A 23,136-nucleotide genomic window follows, 5' to 3' on the forward strand; every position below is an offset into this window, starting at 1 on the left:
GGGTGGGCATGGGGGTGAGGGTGTAGCCCGGGGGGGTGAGAATGAGGGTGGGCATGGGGGTGAGGGTGTAGCCCGGGGGGGTGAGAATGAGGGTGGGCATGGGGGTGAGGGTGTAGCCCGGGGGGGTGAGAATGAGGGTGGGCATGGGGGTGAGGGTGTAGCCCGGGGGGGTGAGAATGAGGGTGGGCATGGGGGTGAGGGTGTAGCCCGGGGGGGTGAGAATGAGGGTGGGCATGGGGGTGAGGGTGTAGCCCGGGGGGGTGAGAATGAGGGTGGGCATGGGGGTGAGGGTGTAGCCCTTCATTTCGAACACACATCTCATGAAGTAAAAGTATACAAAACTACGCAGAGTATAACCAAAACTAAACCTTGTGTGCTATACCAGCATCTTTGTTTTCCCCAGTCAAAATGGCTCTTCGCTAAAGACTCTTTAGCAAGCCTGTGTTACACGGCACTTAAAACGCAGCCTTGTAGTCAAAGCACACTGTACTCGAGTGATTCCAAGACCACTGTGAGAATGACAGCCTCATAAAATAAGAAAGGGACATTAAAGAATAAGAGATGTCACTTGAAGCTTCTTCCCATTTAATATCTGAAATATATGATATCAGATTCAAGGTTTTCCAATGCACTGACAATGCGAAGGGTTTAGCCCCCACACACTGCATTGCCATGCACCCTCCTTGCAGAACTCCCTGTCTAGGGCTGCCACAGACCCCCTTCCAGAAACTGCACCTTGCAAGTCTTTCCATTGCTGGGCAGCTCTTGCTAACAGCTTTGAGAAACTCTTCACATGATGTCTGCCCCGTGCCAGAAAGAAAGAACTGAGAAAGACTTAAAGGAGTGCTCACCAAAGGTTCTAAAATGGAATTCTTCTAGACTTATTTAATTCAGGATCTGCAGCAGCTCTGTGCATCAAAACAAAATCAGCCCGGTTCTTCCTGGTATCCAATCAGTCACATGGTCTAGACAGCAGGAAAGGATTGGGTACCAGGAAGCAGTGGCAGCTCCTACAACTTCATCTGTCTTTGAAAGATCTTCAATACAAGCAGAGAATCAAAAGCTTTTCAACAGAAGGAAAGGGAGATCAGAGATACTGCTGATAATGCTGATAATAAACTGGGTTTGAAAACACTGGTTAGCCCTCTAATTGTCACCTATTAGAGCACTTTGGTATACTGTCGAGCGGGCTGCAAAAACAGGCTGTTCCCTTCCAGTTTAACCTCAGGTTTCAACAGCATCTTTCTTCATTGGTTGCCATGGCAATTTCTTCTGCAATGCAGCAGGACCCCTACGGACGGTATCCCATTTTTTTTTCTCCTATAAACTTGTCAGAGCTGAAAGCAAGCTGCATGCTGCTGAACACCAGACACTCACTCTAAATGCTGTAAGACAGAGTCACACTTATGCTTTTGTTATCAAGCAACATGTCAAACTGAAGCAACACTGCGGCTTGAGCTGTGATGAACAGAATTGACAGCAAATCAATGCAGTGCGCTGTGTAAACAAGTACTCTCACAAAGCAGCAAAGCACAGGTTTCACTGACAGCTGCGTTCATACTGACTGATATCAAATAAAATACCGACAGTCCTGAGAAAATGGGGTTTAATAATTAACACTGTCCTGCCACTCTTTAATATTGGCATCTAGTAGCCAATTCAGGGGGTCTGCCAGACAGCACAGCGTGCCATGCATACCGAATGTAAATCATACACATATCAGAGTGGTATGCTGATGGTTTGTCTATGGTCATGCTAAATATGCACAGTACTTCAGTAACTATACATGGTTACTGTAACGATCAAGGCATCGATGTTACAGAGTGCTAGTTTACAGAGAATGGTATTTTAAAAAAGAAACTGCACACCTCTATTGGAGAATACATTACAGACATCACACCTGTGTATAATTGCGGAATGTTTGCAGCTTGACCCTCAATGCTTCATCACTCTCAGGTGACACCTGAAAGCAGGGAGAGGCAGCAGAGACAGGACACTGACAGTCATGGAGACTAACTGGAGGATCAATAACAAGGTGTATCTATCTGTCTGTTATCCTGAGGCTTGGCAGGAGACGGGCTAGGGTTCTAGGTCTCCGCTATGTAAAAGCTGCACTTGAATTCTTGCTCTGCTGCTCGTCTGAGCTCTGTCCTGTTCCTGCTACCATGCTTTACTGCACTTTGCTGTATTTTTACAATGAAGTGCTGCCGTAAACGTTTGTCCAAGGCAGAGCACAGTTGTTTTAACGTGCATGTTTAAATACCTATCGGTTCAGTGCTCCCAGTGCCTGAGATCTGACTGGGTTTCTGGGAGTTATTCAGGGAGTTGTTGCAAATAGTTAAAGAACATGAGCCGGAATGGCCTGGCTGGATGACAGGGGAGGAAGCCTGATCTACGGGAGAAAGCGAGCGCAAGGGTTTTTCAGGCATCAGTGCCACTCACACAAATCCCAATGCACACCAGGGTGTAAAACACTGTGATCCAAAAGTCTTTTTCTTTCGTTTTTGCAGGCTGCGTTTTTATATCTTGGTGCCTGGGGCTGGGCTGCTAAACGGGGCCGATCGCTCCTACATCACGCCTGCTCTTTCTCTTGTGTGTTTTGCCGCCTTCCTGTTCTTTCTTTCTATTTTATGTTTTGTTCCTTGGTTGCTATGGAAACCTTGCCTTTGCCAACCACTTTGAGCCCCCCACTCCAGTGCGCATGCCAGTCCCTGGCAGCCAGGGAAACAGAACAACACGCTGCTGCCTTCTCCCTTCTCTCTGAACAAAAGGTCAAAGAAATATGCTCATGCCCATTAACAGAATAATTTTAATAAAACTATATTTATCTGCAAATCAGTAGTACAGGAGGAATGGAACAGCAAAGGACTGGCCTGCCAGCTTGTTTTCTGGTGTGTTTCCTAGCTGTGAAATTACACACAGGTTTTAGTGTTCTAAATAATCACCCGTTGAATTCTTTCCCAGTTCACACTCGCTCCTGTAAACATGCCTTCATGACTCACGTCACACTTATTCAGAGTGACCCCCAATCCAAATAAATTCAGCCAGGACAGACACTTGCTTGAAAATAGCCACTAATTTATATCCTGTGTCTTTCTGTATCGTGTGCATTTATGTGCAGTGCCCAGTGATTTTAAAACCTTGCTTGGCACTCCTGTACGAAATCTCTTCATAAAATAAAAACATTCTCAGCTAAGGCAGTAGGGCTAATCACTTGTACATCAAAGGGGGTTGAAGCACTGACAGGCTGGGGTCAAGGCCGGTTAGCAGAAGGAACAGCAGAGAGAGGAGGAAAATTGCAGTTCAGTGCTTTACACACACTTTTACTAATGATTTCAACAAACAAGTCAAAAATCCCAGCTCTCACAATGCCATGAAGCACACCCTGCTGCTCCCAGTCCTTTCCCTAAGCTCAACCCAGACTCTGGCTCCTCTTATAAACCATGTGGCCAGGGCTGATTGACAGTCACTCAAGCAATCAGCTGTCAACACCTGGCCACACTCTGCACTTGGATTTGGCAGGGATGGGATTTTAACCCAATACCTTAGCCCTGCTTCACAGGCTCACAGTCAGTTTAATCCAATAAAAAAGGATCAGAGATAATGCTGTTTCGGATTTAAAAACCATGCTACAGAGAAGCCCTTATTACATTTACATTTTTAATGGAGGTGACAAGAACTTTATACAAATACTTTTTTTTTTTTTTTTAAAGCGCTTTTAATTGGCTAGAGCAGTGATGGCAAGATTCTATCAAGCATAGCAACTGTAACCAAGGACATCTCAGCTCCCTGCAGGGAGACAGATTACCTCAGCCTGACCTGTCCTTGTCTAATTTGGAAAGAGATGCACTAAAAATCTCTGTGCCTTAAGAAAAAGGGGAGGCTAACGAGTCATAAAAAAAACCTGTATTTTATTAATTTAATGCCGTCAGTTTCCAGTCCTTATTTTTCTGATTTCCAGTCTAAAAGAAGAGGTCTCTGATCTTGAAAGACAGAGCGTTCTAAAAAAGGAAAGCTGTTTCCATAGTATAAGCTGTTATTATTATTAGATTCCTCACCTTGTTGTGACATTTTTCAATTTTTCAAAGGACCAACAGAGCATTTTTATGTTCTATGAGTCTTTGAATTCTTTTAATGTTTCCTTATTGTTTCAGTTTTTGACTTGATACACAGGTTTCAAAAAATTGTTTTTATATATTTAAAAAAAAAAGTCCTCAAAGGCTTGATGTTTACTGTATCAAGTCCAGAAAATGTCATTACATTTACTGATTTTTTAAAAATAATTTTGGAAATGAATTTAACCAGCAGTACTTGAAACAAACTTTGTAAATATTTTTTTTTTTTAAATGACAAGACTTCTAAAACCCCAGCTGGTCAGTGATAGGAGTTAACAGGGTCTTGCTTGAAGAAGTGTAACACTGCACCCCAGAGGGTTTAGTTATTCTGACACAACTTCACCTGTGCCTTATTCATCATTCCTTTGAAATATCTCAGTCCAAGCCTCTCACATACTGTACTGGCTGGGGTGTGCTGTTACAAAGAGCTTTACAATACATCAGCAGTCACAGGAACAGAAACTGATGCGTGGAGGGGGCTCACACAATGGAGCCACTGCTAACTGCGACACATAAGGATAATTGCAGAGCAGTTAGAGAAAATTGCAATGCGGTGTGAGACAAAATGTGTCCCTGATAAAGGGCAACACTCCCCCCTAAAGAAGATAAATATAACCTGCTACTCAATAGGAGAGACAGCACAGGCTTAATTAGCCTGCTGTTTCAGGGCTGAAGAGAAGGCTGTCTGGCAGGAAGCAGTGGACAGGACCCGGGATTGATCTCCACTCTTATCAGGCCTGCGCGAGGGAATCATGTCACATTACTGCCTTTGGGATTGAAGTCATAGCTTGCTGGTTCTTTGGCGTTCGATGCACTTCCACTACAGTGTTTCTGGGGAAGGTCTCAAAACAACAGCGATCTGCCAACTGGACTGCTGGCTCCGTTACAGAGCTCTATGACTTCCGTGGCCACAGAGCAAGATGAGAGGATCCTGGTTGGGCTGAAGGAATTTGAAAATTAGCTAACAGACATGGATGTAACACCATCCAGATGGCAGGGCTCCTCTCTGAGGTAGCCATGCAGAAATCTCCAAATCAACTGGGTATTGCACAGATTGAGATTGTCCTGAATTTCCTGATTGAATCGGGAGAGGGGGTTGCGTGCTCATTCAAGTAATCTCTGAAACTAGGCCCTGTCACATGAAGCACAGGTGGTGAGGGTAAGCTAACTGCATCAGGAGCCAGGCAGCCTGCCCTTGTCTCCCTCTTCATTTGTTGCTCACCTAGTTTTCTTTCCAAAAGAGAGCAGCCAGTTTTATCCGTGATTCATTTTTCTAAGAACTGCCAGTGCTTTCAGCAGGTCTATTATAGGTAGTAAAGTGATCTTAGAACACGTTACATACCAAACAGAGATGAGCAGCTGCAATTCTGAGGATGCCACTCTGGGATTAATGGAATATTAACAAAACAAGTTATGAAAACAAGACCCTCATGCATATAACACACCATTCATAACACACACCCTTCAACAAGCCAGAGCCTTTCTGAAAGTGGGGGGCCAACGTCCGGGGGTGCGGGGGTAGCAACGGTTTTCAGGGATAAATTAAAATATTATTTTGAGAAGGCACTTTAATTTCAAACAAACATCTCACAAAGTAATACTATAAAAATAAATAACCATATCATATGTGCAGACGTATTCTTCATGTAAAACAAAAGACAAGAAAAAAAGACTGCAAACTAGATTGAGGGGGTGATGTCTTCTCCAGACAAGAGCAATCAACCAAACGGAGTCTTTTCCCAATACCTTTATAATAAAAAGCAGCATTGACATGTTATGAAAAAACCTAACAAGGTCACCCTACCCTGGAGTGTTGCACTGCTCTTGAAGCATTTGACTCAGCTCTTCAGACACAAACACAACTGGCTGTTACAGTCAGAGGCACATCCTATTAGTAGACTGCAATACACACATTTTGACAATGCCACTTGTGTATACAGCCTTTCTGTACAATATGGCATGAACTGCATGTTTTCAGATCTTTCCAAAAAAAAAAAAAAAACAACGCTGTGCCTCACTGGCAACACAAAAGTTCCATAAAACTTGTGAAATCCGTGATAACCATGAAAAAAAAATACAGCCTTAGTCATGGATGATCACAGATATGTTTTCAGCTGTCGAAGGCACTAAAAGCCGCGCCAGCAGCATTAGACATTGGGATAGTAAGGTAGATTCTTATACAACATATTTACTGCAATTTAAGTCACACTTTTCTGACTGAAACTCAAATTTGGGGGGAGAGACTTGGATTCGGGGGGTGACTGATTCAGGGTTTTTCAGTTGCATTTGCGCATGTCAATTTTTCTGCCGCACTTGAATGAGTGCTACTGTACACAGTAATGCCCACTGCAGTGATTACTGTTGCTACACTACTGACATGTATTAACACAGCAAACTTCACACACATTTTATGATGCTGCTTTTAAAATAAAAGGCATCTTATTTGCTGAGAAAAAGGGAAAGCGCGTAGCAGAATGTGAATTCGTGGGCGTCTGAGACGTGTGTCAGAAGACGGAGACGCAGTCAAAAGGCTATTTTTTGCCTGCCCACGTGACAGATTAAATAAAGGAGTAGAATAAAACTGACTGAAATAAAGAATAAAAATAAAATAAAATAAAATAAAAATGTTCTTTTTTATTAGAGTTAAATACGACTTGCATTCAGAGATTTGGGGGTGCGACTCAGAGGAGACTTAAATTTGAGTACACATGGTAACTGAACATTTTACAAGCACCTTTTTTCCACTGTGCCCATGTTTCTTTTGTCTGTTTTTAGGAAGAAAATCTAGTTTGTTTACAAACTATTCTTCACTGTTTGTTGCGAATGAAACCATCAACAGTCTAAAACATAAAAAAAAATTGAAATGAAAAAACATTCTGTAAATAACAGAACAGAGCCCTGTATTGCCTACTATGGGATTGTGACATTGCAGAGTTTAAATTACTAAAGCTTATGAACCTGCGTTGTGGTGTGCCATGGTGCAAGCACATCAAAGTATATTACATTACAGTCCATTACTGATATTATCTCCGTATGGAAAGGAAAATTCAACAACAACAAAATGATTTATTCAGGAAAACAAAAGGTTTTATGGTCATAAACGCAGAACCACTGACTATAAATAGCACAGGCAGAGTTGCATAGGGTGATAATGCTGCCTTGTAAGGCTGCTGGTTTGCTGCGTTTTATAAGCCCTCGTTTCTTTAAGACTTCACAGCACTGTCGCTGTCCATGGTCCTGAATGCATTTCCGTGGAGTCTGCTAGCAGTTAACTGTTCATAGAGTTTCTATTGGGTTGCTATTTGCTGTTTTATTCAGTCTTTACAGTGTTTTATTAGAAAATGAATCATTTTTATAATGCACTGCTTGATATGCTCAATGAACTCATGTTACTGCTGCTCGTTGTTAAATCATATTTGCTTCATCATACAGAGACGTGTATTCAAACACTTACAGTAACACTGCTAATAATTTATAATGCAAATATAGACAGCATCTCGTACAAAACAACGTCATAATACTTGTCATTAAGGTATGATGAAGACCAAGAAGAAGTTTTCATTGTGCTAACCAGGGTCTCTGTAACCAGCTCTTGTTGTTTCACCCCCTCTTCAGCAGGTAAACCAGGTGATTCCCAGCTGCAGCTCTTGTACACAACAATCCTTACCGGCCTGGTTGAGCTGCAGAGTGCTCTTGCTCCACTGGGACAGCCCCACGATGGCTACCATCTTGGCGCCCAGGCTGGAGCGCCTCTTCTTATTGGTGGAGATGCCAGCCACGTCGGGCGGGCCCCCGCTGCTCTTCTCCATGCTGTACATCTCCCCGCTGATACTGGAGCTGCGCATGACACTGCGCGCCTCCGCTGCGGACAGCGCCGCGCTGCTCCTCATCTCCCCGTTAAACATCTGGGACTGCGAAGAGGGACCTGCCAGGACAGAGAAGCAGGATAGGGTTAGGAGCGGGGGATTGCACTTTCTTTCTTTCTTTCTTTCTTTCTTTCTTTCTTTCTTTCTTTCTTTCTTTCTTTCTTTCTTTCTTTCTGGCATTAAATAATTGTGCACAGTTATCATAGTTTTATTATTCAGTACTTTTTCGAAGTCACTAAGAGGCTCCAAGCTTTCTATCATAGACCCCTACAGACCTTACGGGATTGCAGGTGATTATAATCCAGTAAACTGTTGCTTGTATACAAATTCTACAAAGGTGTGTACAGCACAAGATGACTCTCCGTTTGTAATATCAACATGTACAGCATATAGTTAGGGTTAGTTACACTAACATATAATCTGCAAGAATTTTATTATCTAGAATTACTGAACTATGAGACCCATTCACTTTATGGACTGTTTTCTGTAATGTTTTGATAAGGACTGTTTTCAGAGAGGGTTAAAAATTTATACAGGTTTTGAACCTAAGAGAATTTCATTAAATGCTCAGTTCTTAAAGATTATTCTTTAAAACTGTCCTTAAAGTTTAGTGATGAGAGCACGAGATATCGCAATTTTATTTATTTCAAATCTGGGTCATTCAATGTTAGCTGAATATTTTACAGATCCTTGTTTAGATTTAGATTACATCAGGTATTAATCATTATTATTGTAATATTATTCCTCAGATATTACAAAATACCAGTCTCTCTAATGTGGATTAAAAGGATCTTGAAATATATGAATTCATAATTACATAATTACCCTTGGATGTTTAGAAGCGATGCATCTCTTAGATCTAATGCTTTGTGGAAGGTTTCTTTCTGCATATGATTATCTACTCCCTCCAAGATCTCTTTAGATTGGAGGGCTCTTGTAAATTGTTGAGATTGTGCAGCGTGTCAAACTTTGTATCATTCAGTACATTGAACAGCTAGCTGCAACATAGCTAACAGCAATGCAAGCTTACAGTAAGCACAGGGCAAATAGTGACATGTATGAACCCATACACATTGCTAATCTATTGCAGTACCATGGGGAAAGGTCAGCACCAGCATGCTTCCAAACCAGCAACATGATGCAACATGCAGGACCAGGCAGCTTCCAAAATGAAAAGCGCTCATTAGCACTGCAGTTTCTAAAGAGTTCTAATTGATATATTAATAATGAATCTACCCCGATCACATTGTGGTAATTAATTTCTCAACTGCATTTTTATACCAGGGCTGAGCTACGATCCTTTTAATAGAAGCAGGTACCCTCTCCACTGCATTTTTATACCAGGGCTGAGCTACGATCCTTTTAATAGAAGCAGGTACCCTCTCCACTGCATTTTTATACCAGGGCTGAGCTACGATCCTTTTAATAGAAGCAGAGCTACTTTTAATAGAAGCAGGTACTCTCTCCACTGCATTTTTATACCAGGGCTCTCCAGCAGGTACCCTCTCCACTGCATTTTTATACCAGGGCTGAGCTACGATCCTTTTAATAGAAGCACGTACCCTCTCCACTGCATTTTTTATACCCTCTCAAATACGTTTTTGAAACACCTTGCACAGCTCTCTCAGTCACAAGACTGTTCTCTCTCCCATAGGGGAAGAGGGACTCAATGAAAGTCATTTTCCGATTTAAATATGTGGCACTCTTTCTCAGCTTTAAATGACTGTCACAAACATGACTATTAAGAATCATAAAGAACTTGCATGACATATATTCTTCTAATGAGGTAATTAGATATGTAACCATGTAATAACATGGTAATGACTGGGTAACTACCAATGGTTCCTCCTCTTCCGTCTCACTTATGGAATATCTATGTAATGTCATGAAAATGGCCTTAGCCACGGCATGTCTATATAATAACATCAACCAACACAATATGTGTAATAAGACGGTAGTTACAATGTAATAGCATGGGCTGTCAGTAAATACATGGTTATTACAATGTTATTACCCGGCCGTTCATGCCCTGTAGTCTGATAAGCAAAGAGAATGATTTTAAAGCCTTGCAACTGCATGCATCCTTAGTAGAGTTGCTACATCGCAGTACCAGTAGTTCTACTAGCCTCTAGTAAGGTTAGGAGCTTGTATAATGTACAACTCTAGATCGTTCTTCTTTTAAAGGTGGTGGAGGGGAGGGGCGCACACTAAATAAAACAGCTTCTCTAAATGCTAGCGTCCCAGCGCTCCTGGTACATCAGAAGGTCAGTGACAGCTTTCTACTCTCTGTCCATAGGGGGTCTCAGCATGGCATGCCTTTGAAGACATATGAAAAGAGCTAACCTTCACACTTCACACCTGTGGGTATTTAGAAAGATTGATTCAAACAGGCAGGCAAGCAGACGGCTAAAAAGGTAAACAAGCACGATAAAAAAAGAGACAGACCTAAGAAGCTAAAACTTCAACCGTCAACCAAGGGTTAACCATCAGAAACGCTGTCTACAATACTGTCATGGTTAACGTTTAGAATGGTCGACGATGTTCTTTTTGGTGGAGGGGGGGTGTGTGTCCATCACTCCAAAAAAAAAATCTCTTTGAAGCTGAAACAGTATGGGGAAGGACAGGCAGGCTAATCACAGGATTTAACGTGTGAACTACGAATAAAGGTTAAAATAATCAATCGTGGATCGCATCGATAAGGTTTTACCCAAGTTACTGTTTTAAAATTCAGCAAAGAGAAGCAGCTGGAGCAGCGGGCACAAATGGAAATCAAGTAAAAGCACACTGTTATAAATACAGTATTATACAGGGAGCCAAGCAACATGTTCTTATAAATATTCAAATCAGAAAGTAAATCTAGTACCGCCCCCATATACACACACACACACACACACACACACACACACACACACACACACACACACACATATATATATATATATATGTTTATACACATACACGTGAGCTTAACACAGTGAAGCAGCAGCCGTCTCTTTAGGTGGAGCTCGCCTCTCTGACTGAGAGAGGTATTATTAAATACATTTACAAACAGTCTGTAATAGAAAGTGCGGCCCCCCCCCCGCAGAGATGAACGGGAGATCAATTTACCACAACAGGACAACCACTCACAGAAAAGAATGAGAGAGCACAGAGGCAAAAGAACTAAAACCTCTTGTCTTTTATTGCAAGCTGCAGAAAGCTAGGGCTCCATCTCGGTAGACCGTGGAATAAAAACAAACAAAAAAAAAAAGCATTTTACCATTTCACTATTTGGTAACGCTTTGTAAGTCTGTAATTCAAATTTAATTGTGTATAACATATGATTTTGTATTAAATATAAATTAAGTAAACATGATTCATATTTAAACCTACCACTAACATTAATTAGTAATTAATGATCATTAATTAAAAATGATGCTTAATTCATATGAATATATTGGGAAATGAGTTCATACGGTACACAGTTATATTTGAATTAGAGACAGCTTTATTCTAATAGGGTTTGATGCTCCGGGTTACAGAAGGAAACTGAACAATGGTCACCGTTTCAAACAAGCTTCCAATATAGAATTAGATATTTGCAGCTTATTCATATTAGCATCGATAGAATTACTCAGCCCCAGAAAATGCTTCAGGTAAGACTGCTCTAGTAAAAGCACGGCTACAAATGCAAATATTTTGACTTGGTTGTTTTTTTTTTTTTTTTATTCCTGTTACAGTGCCACTGAATTACTGCTGTTAACATTTTTGACATAATGAATTCTAATATTTTCCATTATTCAGCTGAACACAAAGATGAAGAACACCATTAATAAAACACAAATATGCTGAGCAACTGGCTCATCACAACATGACAATTACGGCCAGCATGATGCTAAGGGGATTAAAAACAATCATGCATACTTTATCTGATTGTCAAAATGCAACAGACTATCCAAATAACATGTTATCATTTACCAGTAATAAGCACATATTAAAAGGGTTGCTTTTTAGAAAATCAATTAAAAGTGATTGTCACTGCAAATGCATGTGATTTGTAAAGTGGCAAATGGTGTATTTAATTAAATGATTACTTCTTACATCCTGCCCCCTGGGAAGGCAATGAAAATGAGATAAATTTCCCCTCCTGAAATAATGCACATAAAACCGACAGTCTGAAACAACCAGGTTAAACAAGCAAACGCATTGCGATTGATTATTAAACATGCAAACGCATTGCGATTGATTATTAAACATGCAAACGCATTGCGATTGATTATTAAACATGCAAACGCATTGCCATTGATTATTAAACATGCAAACGCATTGCGATTGATTATTAAACATGCAAACGCATTGCATTGCCATTGATTATTAAACATGCAAACGCATTGCCATTGATTATTAAACATGCAAACGCATTGCAATTGATTATTAAACATGCAAACGCATTGCAATTGATTATTAAACATGCAAACGCATTGCCATTGATTATTAAACATGCAAACGCATTGCCATTGATTATTAAACATGCAAACGCATTGCGATTGATTATTAAACATGCAAACGCATTGCGATTGATTATTAAACATGCAAACGCATTGCCATTGATTATTTGTGAACAGCCTCTCGCTTAATAAATGGTAACCTCTTCCGTAAAGCAATGGGTGCATATCATCCTCGAGGATAGAGAATGTGGGGGATGAGCAGATAGCCATGAACATGTCAGCCTCAACCAAGCCCTGCTGTGCAAGGGGGCATCCATTCAAATTCACTAATATCAGCTCCGGCAGTGATGACTTCCAGACTTCCAGAACCCAGCTGAGGGCAGGAAGCTCAGTGCCATCCATCCAGGCGTGTCCGTCCTCCAGCTTTGCAGGAAAGGCAGCCTATTCCAGCAGTGCTTTAATACCCTAGCTCTGTGGAGCAGAGTCGGTGAGAAGCACACAGCATAGAAATCACGCGAGGTATCGGAAAAACGAACGCGAATGAAGAAGGGAATCGCTTTAGACACAGTGACCAAATGGAGCTGTACTCTTGCTATGGTTACTGTGGACAATTCTGCCTTTGTGAATTTAACATCCCTGCTGAAAACCGACACCTTCACCATTCTCAAACAAGCAGTTTAACCGCTGTGCAAAGAGTGTAATCTGGCGGTTAATAGCGTTTATATTGTATTGCCTTGTCAGACCACGGGGGGTCAGCTGTACCTAACAAGGCACAACCTGTCACACAGCAGTTTGGAGCAAACGGAACTGGATTGAATCCAGCAGCTGAAAGACCCAAGCCCATGTGAATTATACAGTATATACAATCTCCCTACTAATCACTCTGTACGATTATATACGTGCACTATATCAACAAAGCTAAACCGTGCTAGTGAATGGCAGAGCCAAACTGTGTCACAATTATGATGCACACATGTAAGACAACATTCTGAAAAAAACACAACCAATAAATAAAACAAACAGGTGACGAGGATGTCTTGTCAAGGCACAAAAAATACATTTGTAATTATTACTACCAACAATTTTACACATTCATTTCTTTCTTTCTTTCTTTCTTTCTTTCTTTCTTTCTTTCTTTCTTTCTTTCTTTCTTTCTTTCTTTCTTTCTTTCTTTCCCTCTTTTCCCAGCAAAAGCTTTTTTTTTTTAACATCACCGATGAGCAAAGGCCTGCTTGTTAAAATGCTAAATTGCTAAAAATAAACCTCCCACACTGGCAGGGAAACAGCAATTCAGTGTAATCACTGTGGAAGAGGTTGAATGAAGCCCCTTTCTAAATATGTACAGTTCAACAGCACACTGCTGTTTGGAACTGGGATACCGGAGGCCTGATAGATTGAACAAGGAGAGGTGCTGACTCCTGCCATGTTCCATATCGCTGATAAATAAGAGTGCTCGCCTACTGCCTGTGCCAGAAAACAAAGGGGTCTGCATTCAACTAATCGAGTGAGGGTCTTAGCAACGACGACACCGTTTAAAACCCAAAGAGATCAGGGCTTTCCAATCCGGGTGCCGGAGAGCCACTAACAGCAGAGGTCTCAAATAAACTACTCCATTTTAAAACGTGCATTTCAGTTTGATGTGCACAGAATCGCAATACCACAGGGAATCTGAAAGTCTGCGAGACCTGTGATTTGTGTGCACTGGAAAGCACTGCAGATATAAAATGTATAAGACAGACCATTGCTCAACAGATACAAGGCAGGGACTAAAGGCTAAATCATTAAGATAGATCTCTATAAAACATTCTACATGCAGACACAACTACTCCAAGTGACTCGCATACGGTTTGTTAAACATCTTGGTTTCCAATGCAATTATCTAAACTGTTCTTTGAAATCCTTCCAGAAACGGTTACTTTCCAAACAAACACAGTCCAGTGTGTTTGATTTTTTTTTTGACGCAGACCACAGTGTTCCTGGTTCGCTTCCATATTTTTCTGAACTGATTTTGCTTTCACAAGAGTAACTTCTATCCTCCACAGAGGTTTGTACTGTGATTGATTTACTAAGCCTGATTTCTCAAGTAGGTCTGTCTTCACCCCATCACCGGGCATGGCCAGGAACACGCAATCACAAAGCTCTGTCGTGCATCAATATCTTTACATATTCAAAGGAAGTGTGCAATCAGTCGTGGGCCCTGCAAACTGGCATATAACTAACTCTATTCCGAGATTTTTAAATCAATCAAAACAATATAGAAATCAAATACGTTACATTTTCTAAAATCGATCTATATTTGCTGCCTTTGATGCGCTTAGACACTGTCAATTATTCTGCCAGTGAGCAAACCTCACGTTTTGCACTTTAGGGGGCAACATTTAAAGATCAGGTTGATTAAGCTGCAGAATCTCATTGAACAGACTGCCTTGTGTACTGGAAGCCACTCTATATATAACTTTCATGAATGTTTCTTGTGTTCTGTCCTTACACAAACACGCACGGGCTGTTCATAACTTACGAAGGACACCTCTTTTTAAAAATGTATTTAAATACTGAAGCCACTTAAAAATCACTTGTATTAACCTGTGAAGCTGAGCTAAGATAACCTGGGTTGAGTCGCTACAGCTAAATCTACCACTGAGGGATGCGCAGAAGGCATAAAGAAATGGCAGAATGCAGAAAACAGTTACCACAGATAAAGACGCATAATAGAAACGATTATGGGACACTGTTACTAATAAGACTGAGCGTGGGGAATGTGTGTACAACATCGCTATCGAGATCATGTCACACTAAATAAACATTTGCTTCTGGTAAGTATTAATTTATCTATGTCGGGTATCACAGCCATTTCCAAACAAGGTAATGCTGCACAGCGGTGGCTGGGGTAAGGTTAGGGATAGGGGTTGTGTGGTTAGGCAATTTTTCAACAGCTATATACTTGATGATCAAGCAGCTGTGCATCCCTTTAAAACTTGAATATAGGGCTAAATAAGGAGTCCCTTGCTCAGTTTGGTTTCTGTTTGCAGGGCTGTGTCAGCTACTTGCGGCACTGAAACTTGTGCATTTACAAAACAAACACATCTGCAGGGTTTTTAAAACAGCACTGTCTATCCTCAGTTTGTCATGAAATAAAATGGTGGGCATTTAATATATATATATATATATATACACATACACACACACACACACTATTTAGATTAAAAACAGCCCAGAATCTGTTGAAAATATTTACCCAAAGAGAAAAATATAAAGAAACAGAAAGAGGTGTGTTAATTTTGTACACACTCCAGACACAGTGTGCATTTCAATTTCTCCACCTAACCCTAAAAGCAGCTCCTTCTTATCTGCTATTACACTATTATAACAGAACTATGATGTATATATTTAGTCCACTGTCATTTACACTTTTCAACATGCTTTTTTTCCCCTGAAATCTATCCAGCTGACCTATTCTTAATGATCAACAAATCATATTTAATTATATTTTTTGAATGTCAAATACCTGTAGAGGTTATAAAAAAAAAGCCCAATATAGGATACGTGTATTAATAATGTATCAGCTATTTGCAGAAATATTTGAATACACGAGTAGAATATGTTCAGCAATCTAAATACGCATATTGACAGTAAACGCGGCACGATGAATTCTATCTGCATTTATATTTGACAGGTGGAATTAGGATCAGTTTGCATTGAAATAAAAAAATAGCTGTGAAAATGAAAATACAGCACTTGCTACGTCTACAAATGTGCCAAAACTCTCTCTCTCTCTCTCTCTCTCTCTCTCTCTCTCTCTCTCTCTCTCTCTCTCTCTATATATATATATATGCGCGACGAGATTCTGGTAAATTGGGCACATTGCCAGGGTCTGCATTGTTACCACGGTATTTATTTATTGAGTCAGGAAAATAAATAAATAAATAAAGAAGTAAATAACTAAAATAACTCCAAAGCGTTTGTGATTATTAGGGTGCCGTGTTCGGAAAGCAGGGGGTCTGCTTTTCACACCTGCACGGTGTATATCCAACCTATTGCTGGCACCTGCTTACAAACCGCACAGCGCAACAGTTGCGCAAAATGCCACAGCCCGTGACAACAGGTTTTAATTATACCATCATAACGTGATACTTATTTCCAATTAGTTCTGCAGTCATGTATTGAAAAAAAAAGCACAAAAACGGCATCTTTTAGCCCAGCACACAACAACAGCGCTCTGGCAGGAATACCAATCAACCATTCCTGCTGCAGAATATCAATGTGCATACGGTACTACACCACAAATAAAGCAAAACGCGCAACGGTGATAACACTAGCCAACAGACATTGCAATTGTTTTGTTTTTGCTAATAAATATAATAATACATGCACCTATTTTACTAGCATAAGAAAGAACACGATAATTTTTTCAATTTTTTTGTTAAGTGAGACTTACCGGTAGCAAATGCAGTTATGGCAAAGTGGGAAATGTGGTTACAATAATGTTATATTTGTTATCTTTACGGAAAATACCATCCTTTTTAATCGGGGAGGGTGCAAAAGAAAAAGATCCTGGTTAAATCCAAGAGCGAGTCGCCTTGTGCATGGCAGAGACAGGGAGTGTGACTGTGTGAATCTGGCAGCGCCTACCTCCGCTCCAGTACGTCTCCATGGTTACACACCTGACCCACTTATCATTACAGAAGACCCTGAAAGCGGACGCAACTTTCATCATCATCATCATCATCATCATCATAATAATAATAATAATAACAATACAACGTGTTTACAGGACATTTTGAAATGTGACAGTGATTTTTTTTGATTTCAGGACTTTTTTTTTTTTTAGAGAACAAAATCGATATACAATAAAACATGTAATGTTTAAAAACATACACAATTTATGTGTACATATGTTTACATATAATAATTTTAAAAAAGGGCTTGTTGTACACCATACATGTTTATATCAATTTAACAGTGCATATATGTTCCTTCACCTATGTGAACAGATTTAAAATTAAATGTATCGCTTGAAAATAAGTAACCAAGCGAGACATGAAGTCTGTCTGGCTGTGATAGAAGGTTGGTATAGGGGCTCAGCTGGAAGATGCTTCTATTCTATATACGATTGCGTGTGTGTGTGTGCGTGCCTGTGTGCGTGCCTGCGTGCGTGCGAGCGTGTATGTGTGTTTTGCATTTTTAGGATACACGGGTAGAGTAAGTGTCTGTGCATGTAATTATACTGTAGCTACTGTTTACAATTCTGTTATTTTGTATTTGTACATGTATTTTTCCCCAGTCATAGTGGTGGAAGTACATTTAATAATGCAACAGAAGTGGAAGAACACCATAGCTTCAGCATGGGTATAGGATATATATATATATATATATAGAGAGAGAGAGAGAGAGAGAGAGAGAGAGAGAGAGAGAGACTGGTAATTATTATAATAATTTGTTTGCACTATTGCAAGGGTTGCCAATCACAGTCTGAAGGGTTATTCCACTCCAGTTCTTTGTTCCAACCCTGTTCTAAATTGATTCATTGAACCAATTACCCCTCTATCCAGACCCTGAAGTAGCTAATTATATAGTTTAACCTGTTAAACCCGGAGTGGACTGGCCCTCCAGGATCGTGACTGGACACCTCTTGGTTTAGATCATTAAAACAGACCCCCCAGTATGTGTCTCTGAGATATATTTTGAATCTATCATAAGCGACTGGCATTAATTGATATCACCTCCTGAACCGCATCTCTTTCCCATATGTCTGAATCCTCTGTGCTGTTCTCTAGCTGCCTCGGTGACTCCGGTCTGTGTGTTCGTTCCTGTCTCTGGGATGATTCAGTAATTCTTTCCTTTTTTTTTAGTATTGGATTTTCTGCATCTAGAATCCCAGCTGCTCTCAAGGCTGAAAGAACCACCACGGTGTTAATCAGGATTATACTGTATTGAAATCCCTGTTTAAATTCAAAGCAGCCTGTGCTGCGCAGTTAGAAGCCTGGAATCAGCCCCCCACAGTGTTGAGGCCATAAACAAAAGAGAAACTGATGGGCTTTAGGACATATAATCAAAGCGCACAATCCAGTCATGGGTTAATTACCTCAAGGAGAAGAACAAGATCAAGATAATTAGCACACACACACACACACACACACACACACACACATATACTAATGGATCTCATTGTCATGGACTTCATCAGGTTTTATATATATATATATATATATATATATATATATATATATATATATATATATATATATATATATATATATATATATATATATGCAGTTCCAAAAATGGTCTACAGGAGGTTAGGTGAAGGGTTAAGGCAGTTATAGTGTTCACCATTTAGTGTGTCAGGCAGACAAATACCATTGGCGAATAAGGCTCCACATTCTGAATAAGGACCCCCAAAAAAACACCCTTCATAGTAAGAGTGCTAGGTATCATGGGTACAGATCAGGAGAGCGGGCAGCTGAGCAGCAATGTAGGAGCAGAGCTACTCTTTCTGCCTTTTTATTTCAATGTGCGAATCCATGCAAATTGAATTATGCACATTTGCATTCGCCTTGCAAAAGGACGGGGAGGGGTCACCATGTTGCAGAGAAATTCAATGAATTAATGTCTCTCAGCTGTTAGAAGAAAAGAAAAACAGGTTTGCGTGGGTGGAAAATATAATTTAATAAGTTCATGCGCTGTAATTGTTTTATAACTGCAGGGCGAGGGGGATAGTTTGGAGTGCAGACTCTCAACGCCATGGTTTCTGCAGTGCTGGGCTTTGTCATCAGGGCAGCCCCCCCAGGCAGAAGAAATCAAACTGGAGTCCAGCATGGGGTCCTAGGCTTTGGTAAATGGGATTTGACAAGAACAAGCCTTCGACAAGAACATATGGAATATATTTTGAAAGCAGAGAATCATGTTAATGTTACAAACTCACAAGCAGAAACCCCTTGGGAGTGCTTCATTCTGGCTATGGAGCAGTAGGACCGAGGATGACACCAGCGAGGATATTGCCTACTTGGCTCCTACAGAAGCAGTCATAACTGTTTGGAGATAGTAGAAAAACCAGTCGTTTCTATTGAAATCACTTACCATGATGGATACATCCTGACTGTGCAAATAAAGCCATGCAGCTTTTTGTTCTATACAATAAGTTATCACAATGCAATAACCCGTCACATAGTTTGTAAGGTTTACAAGATATGCCATGGCCAAAATCAATACCCGTCAGATTTACAGTGGCAATTTCTAACGCCGGTGCTTCCAGAAAAACAGTTCTGATTTTAATTGTTTATCGATCACTATTCCATCTGTGCTCTCCATCTCTCTCCTAAAGCCGTCCTTAAAGAGCCCTAATTTCTCACTAAAGGCAATATATCATAATACCCCAGATTTAATACTCGGGAGGGACGGGGACGGGGGTGGGGGTGGGGCGTTTACTGCTGGTTTTCGATGTAGTTGATTTTGCTGCCGCTCATAACTGAGCTATGCTCTTGTTGGAGTGAGGCTGCAGTCACTGCCCTCCAGACAATACATTGGTACAGACAACAAGACTGCAAGGTGTGACATTTTCACACATTAGAGAGTAAGAAGCTTGGAATCTGCAGAGGAAGACGTTTGACTTCTTGCCAGGAGCGACACTCAGAGTGCAGTGCCTCTGCTCTGTTGGATACACTGCAGTTGACTGATCAGGTCATGGAAACAGTGAATCTCCAGTCTGTCCCCAGGCTTTTTTAAGTTAACTCAAACCGAGACAGATAACACGATATGTCTGTGAAACGAACCAGCTAGCCTGTGCAGTTAAAGAAAAACAAAGTGCAAAATCATAAGATCAAACTATGTGTGTGCCTTGGGACAGGAAGGGCCAGCAGAGATAAACATTCTGGGATCAGGAAGCAGTGACAAACGGGCAAACAGCACCATGGCCTCCAAGCAAGACAGCATGATCACTGTCAATCTGTGTCGATTGTATTTCCAGCACAAGTCTTAATGGGACAGTACAGCAGTGTTTGAAATGTATCTTTTTCATATGGTAAGAAGGAGCTCAGGAGGTGGGTGGTGTTCACAGTATCTTTCAAAGAGCCGAAGAACACTTCAAGAGATTTCAATAGGCCATGATATTCACTGTAGCACTGCAGGCTGCCACCTAAAGACCCACTTATGGAGTGCGAGGCTCTGTCCCGAATGTGTTCTGTTGTAGATAAGCACAATGGATCCAGCTTCGTGACTGATCAAAACAACGTTTAAATTAACCTTCTGCTGCGTTTCATTTTTGTCTTGCAAACTTGCCGTCAACCGATCCCTACCCAAGCCCTCAAAGTTAGTTCGAAGCTTCATATATAATTTCATTTGCATTTTTCACATTTGCTATTTCATGGTGTTCGCTGTCAAGCGGAGTGGTTCTGTTGCCCTAAAACTGAGTCTCTAAACCTGCCATTCCCTGTATTTATATAACCTCCTTTATGACACCTGCATGTGTTATGAGTTTTGAAGCTCCTTGAGGTGGTTCAATTTCAAATGGGATTAACTGTACCAGAAGTGATAAATCTGGCTTTCAAAGCTCAAAGAACAGATAGCTGTGATCAGTAAATATGCACCAGCATTAGCACATCGGGTTTGTAATGTGCCGGTAGTAGACGTGGTATTATATCATATTTGTTGCATGTAATTAAAGCTCATTATCTTTCTTTGAAATATTCTGAGCCATTTAGAGCAGCGACAACCAGGTGCAATGGCTCTATAATTACGAGCCCATTTAAAATTCAAATAACGTTCAGCACAATTTAATATCAAACTGTCTGCACCAGGAATGACAAGAAGTGTCAATCACTTACTCCAGTGCCAGCCCCACCTTGTCATCAAATGCACCCAACTGCAGCAAAACAATTACAGACCACTATACTGTATCTGGAAAACAGCTTAGCAATTGTCTCGAAACTTAGTATTAATATCATTTAGTTGAAGTTATTGAGAGTGTCAGATTCTGGGCATACAGGGGGGTGTCTGACTGTCTGTTTATCCAGCCGTCTGTATGCCACGCTTACATTGTTGCACATCTCTGAATGATCGCTGTTATACAAAGTGGTGATTCTTATTCTATACTCTTCTGCACATGCTGTTGATATATGTTACAATCATCATCTTTTTCAGCATAGTGAAAGCTCAGGCTTTGAATTTAGAGCCGTGATTGGGGGTGTGTGTTACTGACATCTTTATTTTTGTAAGCAGAACCAGCACCTATTCACAAATCTATGGATATGTCCTGTATGTCATATGCAGGCTGTGTGTTGTTATATGAACATGTGTTATGGGCAATGCTTTTTTGCCTTGTTGTCAAAGAGATCACTAATCATCTCCTGAGAGTAACAGCTTCCACCTTGCGTTCTCTGTTGCTCGTGAGTCCATGTGAGAGAACTTGATGTTCAGCACTGAGTACAGGACACAACAAGCACTTGGCTCATCCACTGCTTTCAATAACCCCTATTTCCAAGAACACACAGAGCACATGGAGTCTCGAGCCAGCTCACCTGGGAGGGGGTACTGGCTGCCATGCAGCAGGCAGCGGCATGGTTACAATACAAAAGAAACTACGAGGGAACATTCTGCATGGAGCTCTCTGCACACTGCTAATAGGACAATAGAGGAAACAAAGACAGATTGAAGAGAGGAATTAAAATCAGTAGCCGCTACTGACTATACTGTATCATTTTAAAAATAAAACAAAAATGCCTATTCACAAAACGCTGTTCTCTTTCTATTCAGCACTTACAATACAACACGTACAGATTGTAACCTCGACACCCTTGTAGTATATCCACTCTCCTCAGCCCTCATCTCAATGCAACATGTTCTGCCCTCGCAGCAGGAGAAAGAACAGAGGCTTTGCAAACATGTGCACTTTGTAGATAAAACGAACTGAATACACAAGCACACACACACACACACATACATACATACATATATACACTGTATGTGTGTGTGTGTGTGTGTGTGTGTGTATATATATATATATATATATATATATATATATATATATATATATATATATATATATATATAAATCTTACTCAAAAATAACCAGTTACAGATGCAACATTACAGATCTATTTATTTAGGTAAATTACACTTTGGATTAAAAAGGTTTGATATTAGTCATTGTGTGGTCAGTAACGACTGGTAACTGGTTTGGGAAGATGGCGATTGCAGAGGAAAATGTTGAATATTGATACCTGAGGGGAACATTCCCAGTCAATTCAAGTCAAGTCAATGCAAGTAAGAAAGGTCACACTCACAATACTGAAATAGACAGGAATAACAATAAAAACTCAATGGATTAGCAAGGAAAGGTTACCTAGAACCACACTGCAGTGTGCGCTGATTCCATGAAAGCTGGCTAAGCTATCACAGCATCTTGGTGAGTGTTAAAATCTCTGTCTGTCTGTCTGTCTGGGCTCAGGTTTAATTGATACGTTCTGTTTGATAACACACACAGGCAGGCAGACAGGCAGCACAGTAATTACAGTCTGCAGGCTCGTGTGATTCCGATAATGGGGGCTGTCAGGGTCCTGCTGAATTTGTTACACAATCTTGCAGAGCGCGGTGAGGTAAACTGCACTCCCAGTCTTCGCATGATTCATTTTTTGCTCCGTGGCTGAAAGCAAAGAGAGCTGGTTGTTTAATAGAAAGGATAAGTGAGTAACTCAGCGGGCATTAAATACAGGCGCGCCAATTTCTATCAATTAT

General features: G+C 40.7%; 1 protein-coding gene across 1 annotated transcript; it reads right to left on the reverse strand.

Annotated features, from left to right (window-relative positions):
* Positions 1–7,266: 7,266 nt before the first annotated feature.
* LOC121303338 (regulating synaptic membrane exocytosis protein 3-like) lies at positions 7,267–17,031 on the reverse strand. The gene is made up of 2 exons (XM_041233937.1): positions 16,844–17,031; positions 7,267–8,040 (listed from the first exon to the last, which is right to left on the reverse strand). The coding sequence occupies exon 2, from the start codon at positions 8,018–8,020 to the stop codon at positions 7,727–7,729; it is 294 nt and encodes a 97-aa protein (XP_041089871.1). The 5' UTR covers positions 8,021–8,040; positions 16,844–17,031; the 3' UTR covers positions 7,267–7,726.
* Between the last annotated feature and the right edge of the window lie 6,105 nt (positions 17,032–23,136).

This window comes from Polyodon spathula, chromosome 32 (assembly GCF_017654505.1).
Source record: "Polyodon spathula isolate WHYD16114869_AA chromosome 32, ASM1765450v1, whole genome shotgun sequence".
NCBI lineage: Eukaryota > Metazoa > Chordata > Actinopteri > Acipenseriformes > Polyodontidae > Polyodon > Polyodon spathula.

What these genes read in the sequence shown, in the direction of transcription:
- LOC121303338 (XM_041233937.1), bottom strand. Translation starts at nt 8,020, where the DNA reads ATGTTTAACGGGGAGATGAGGAGCAGCGCGGCGCTGTCCGCAGCGGAG.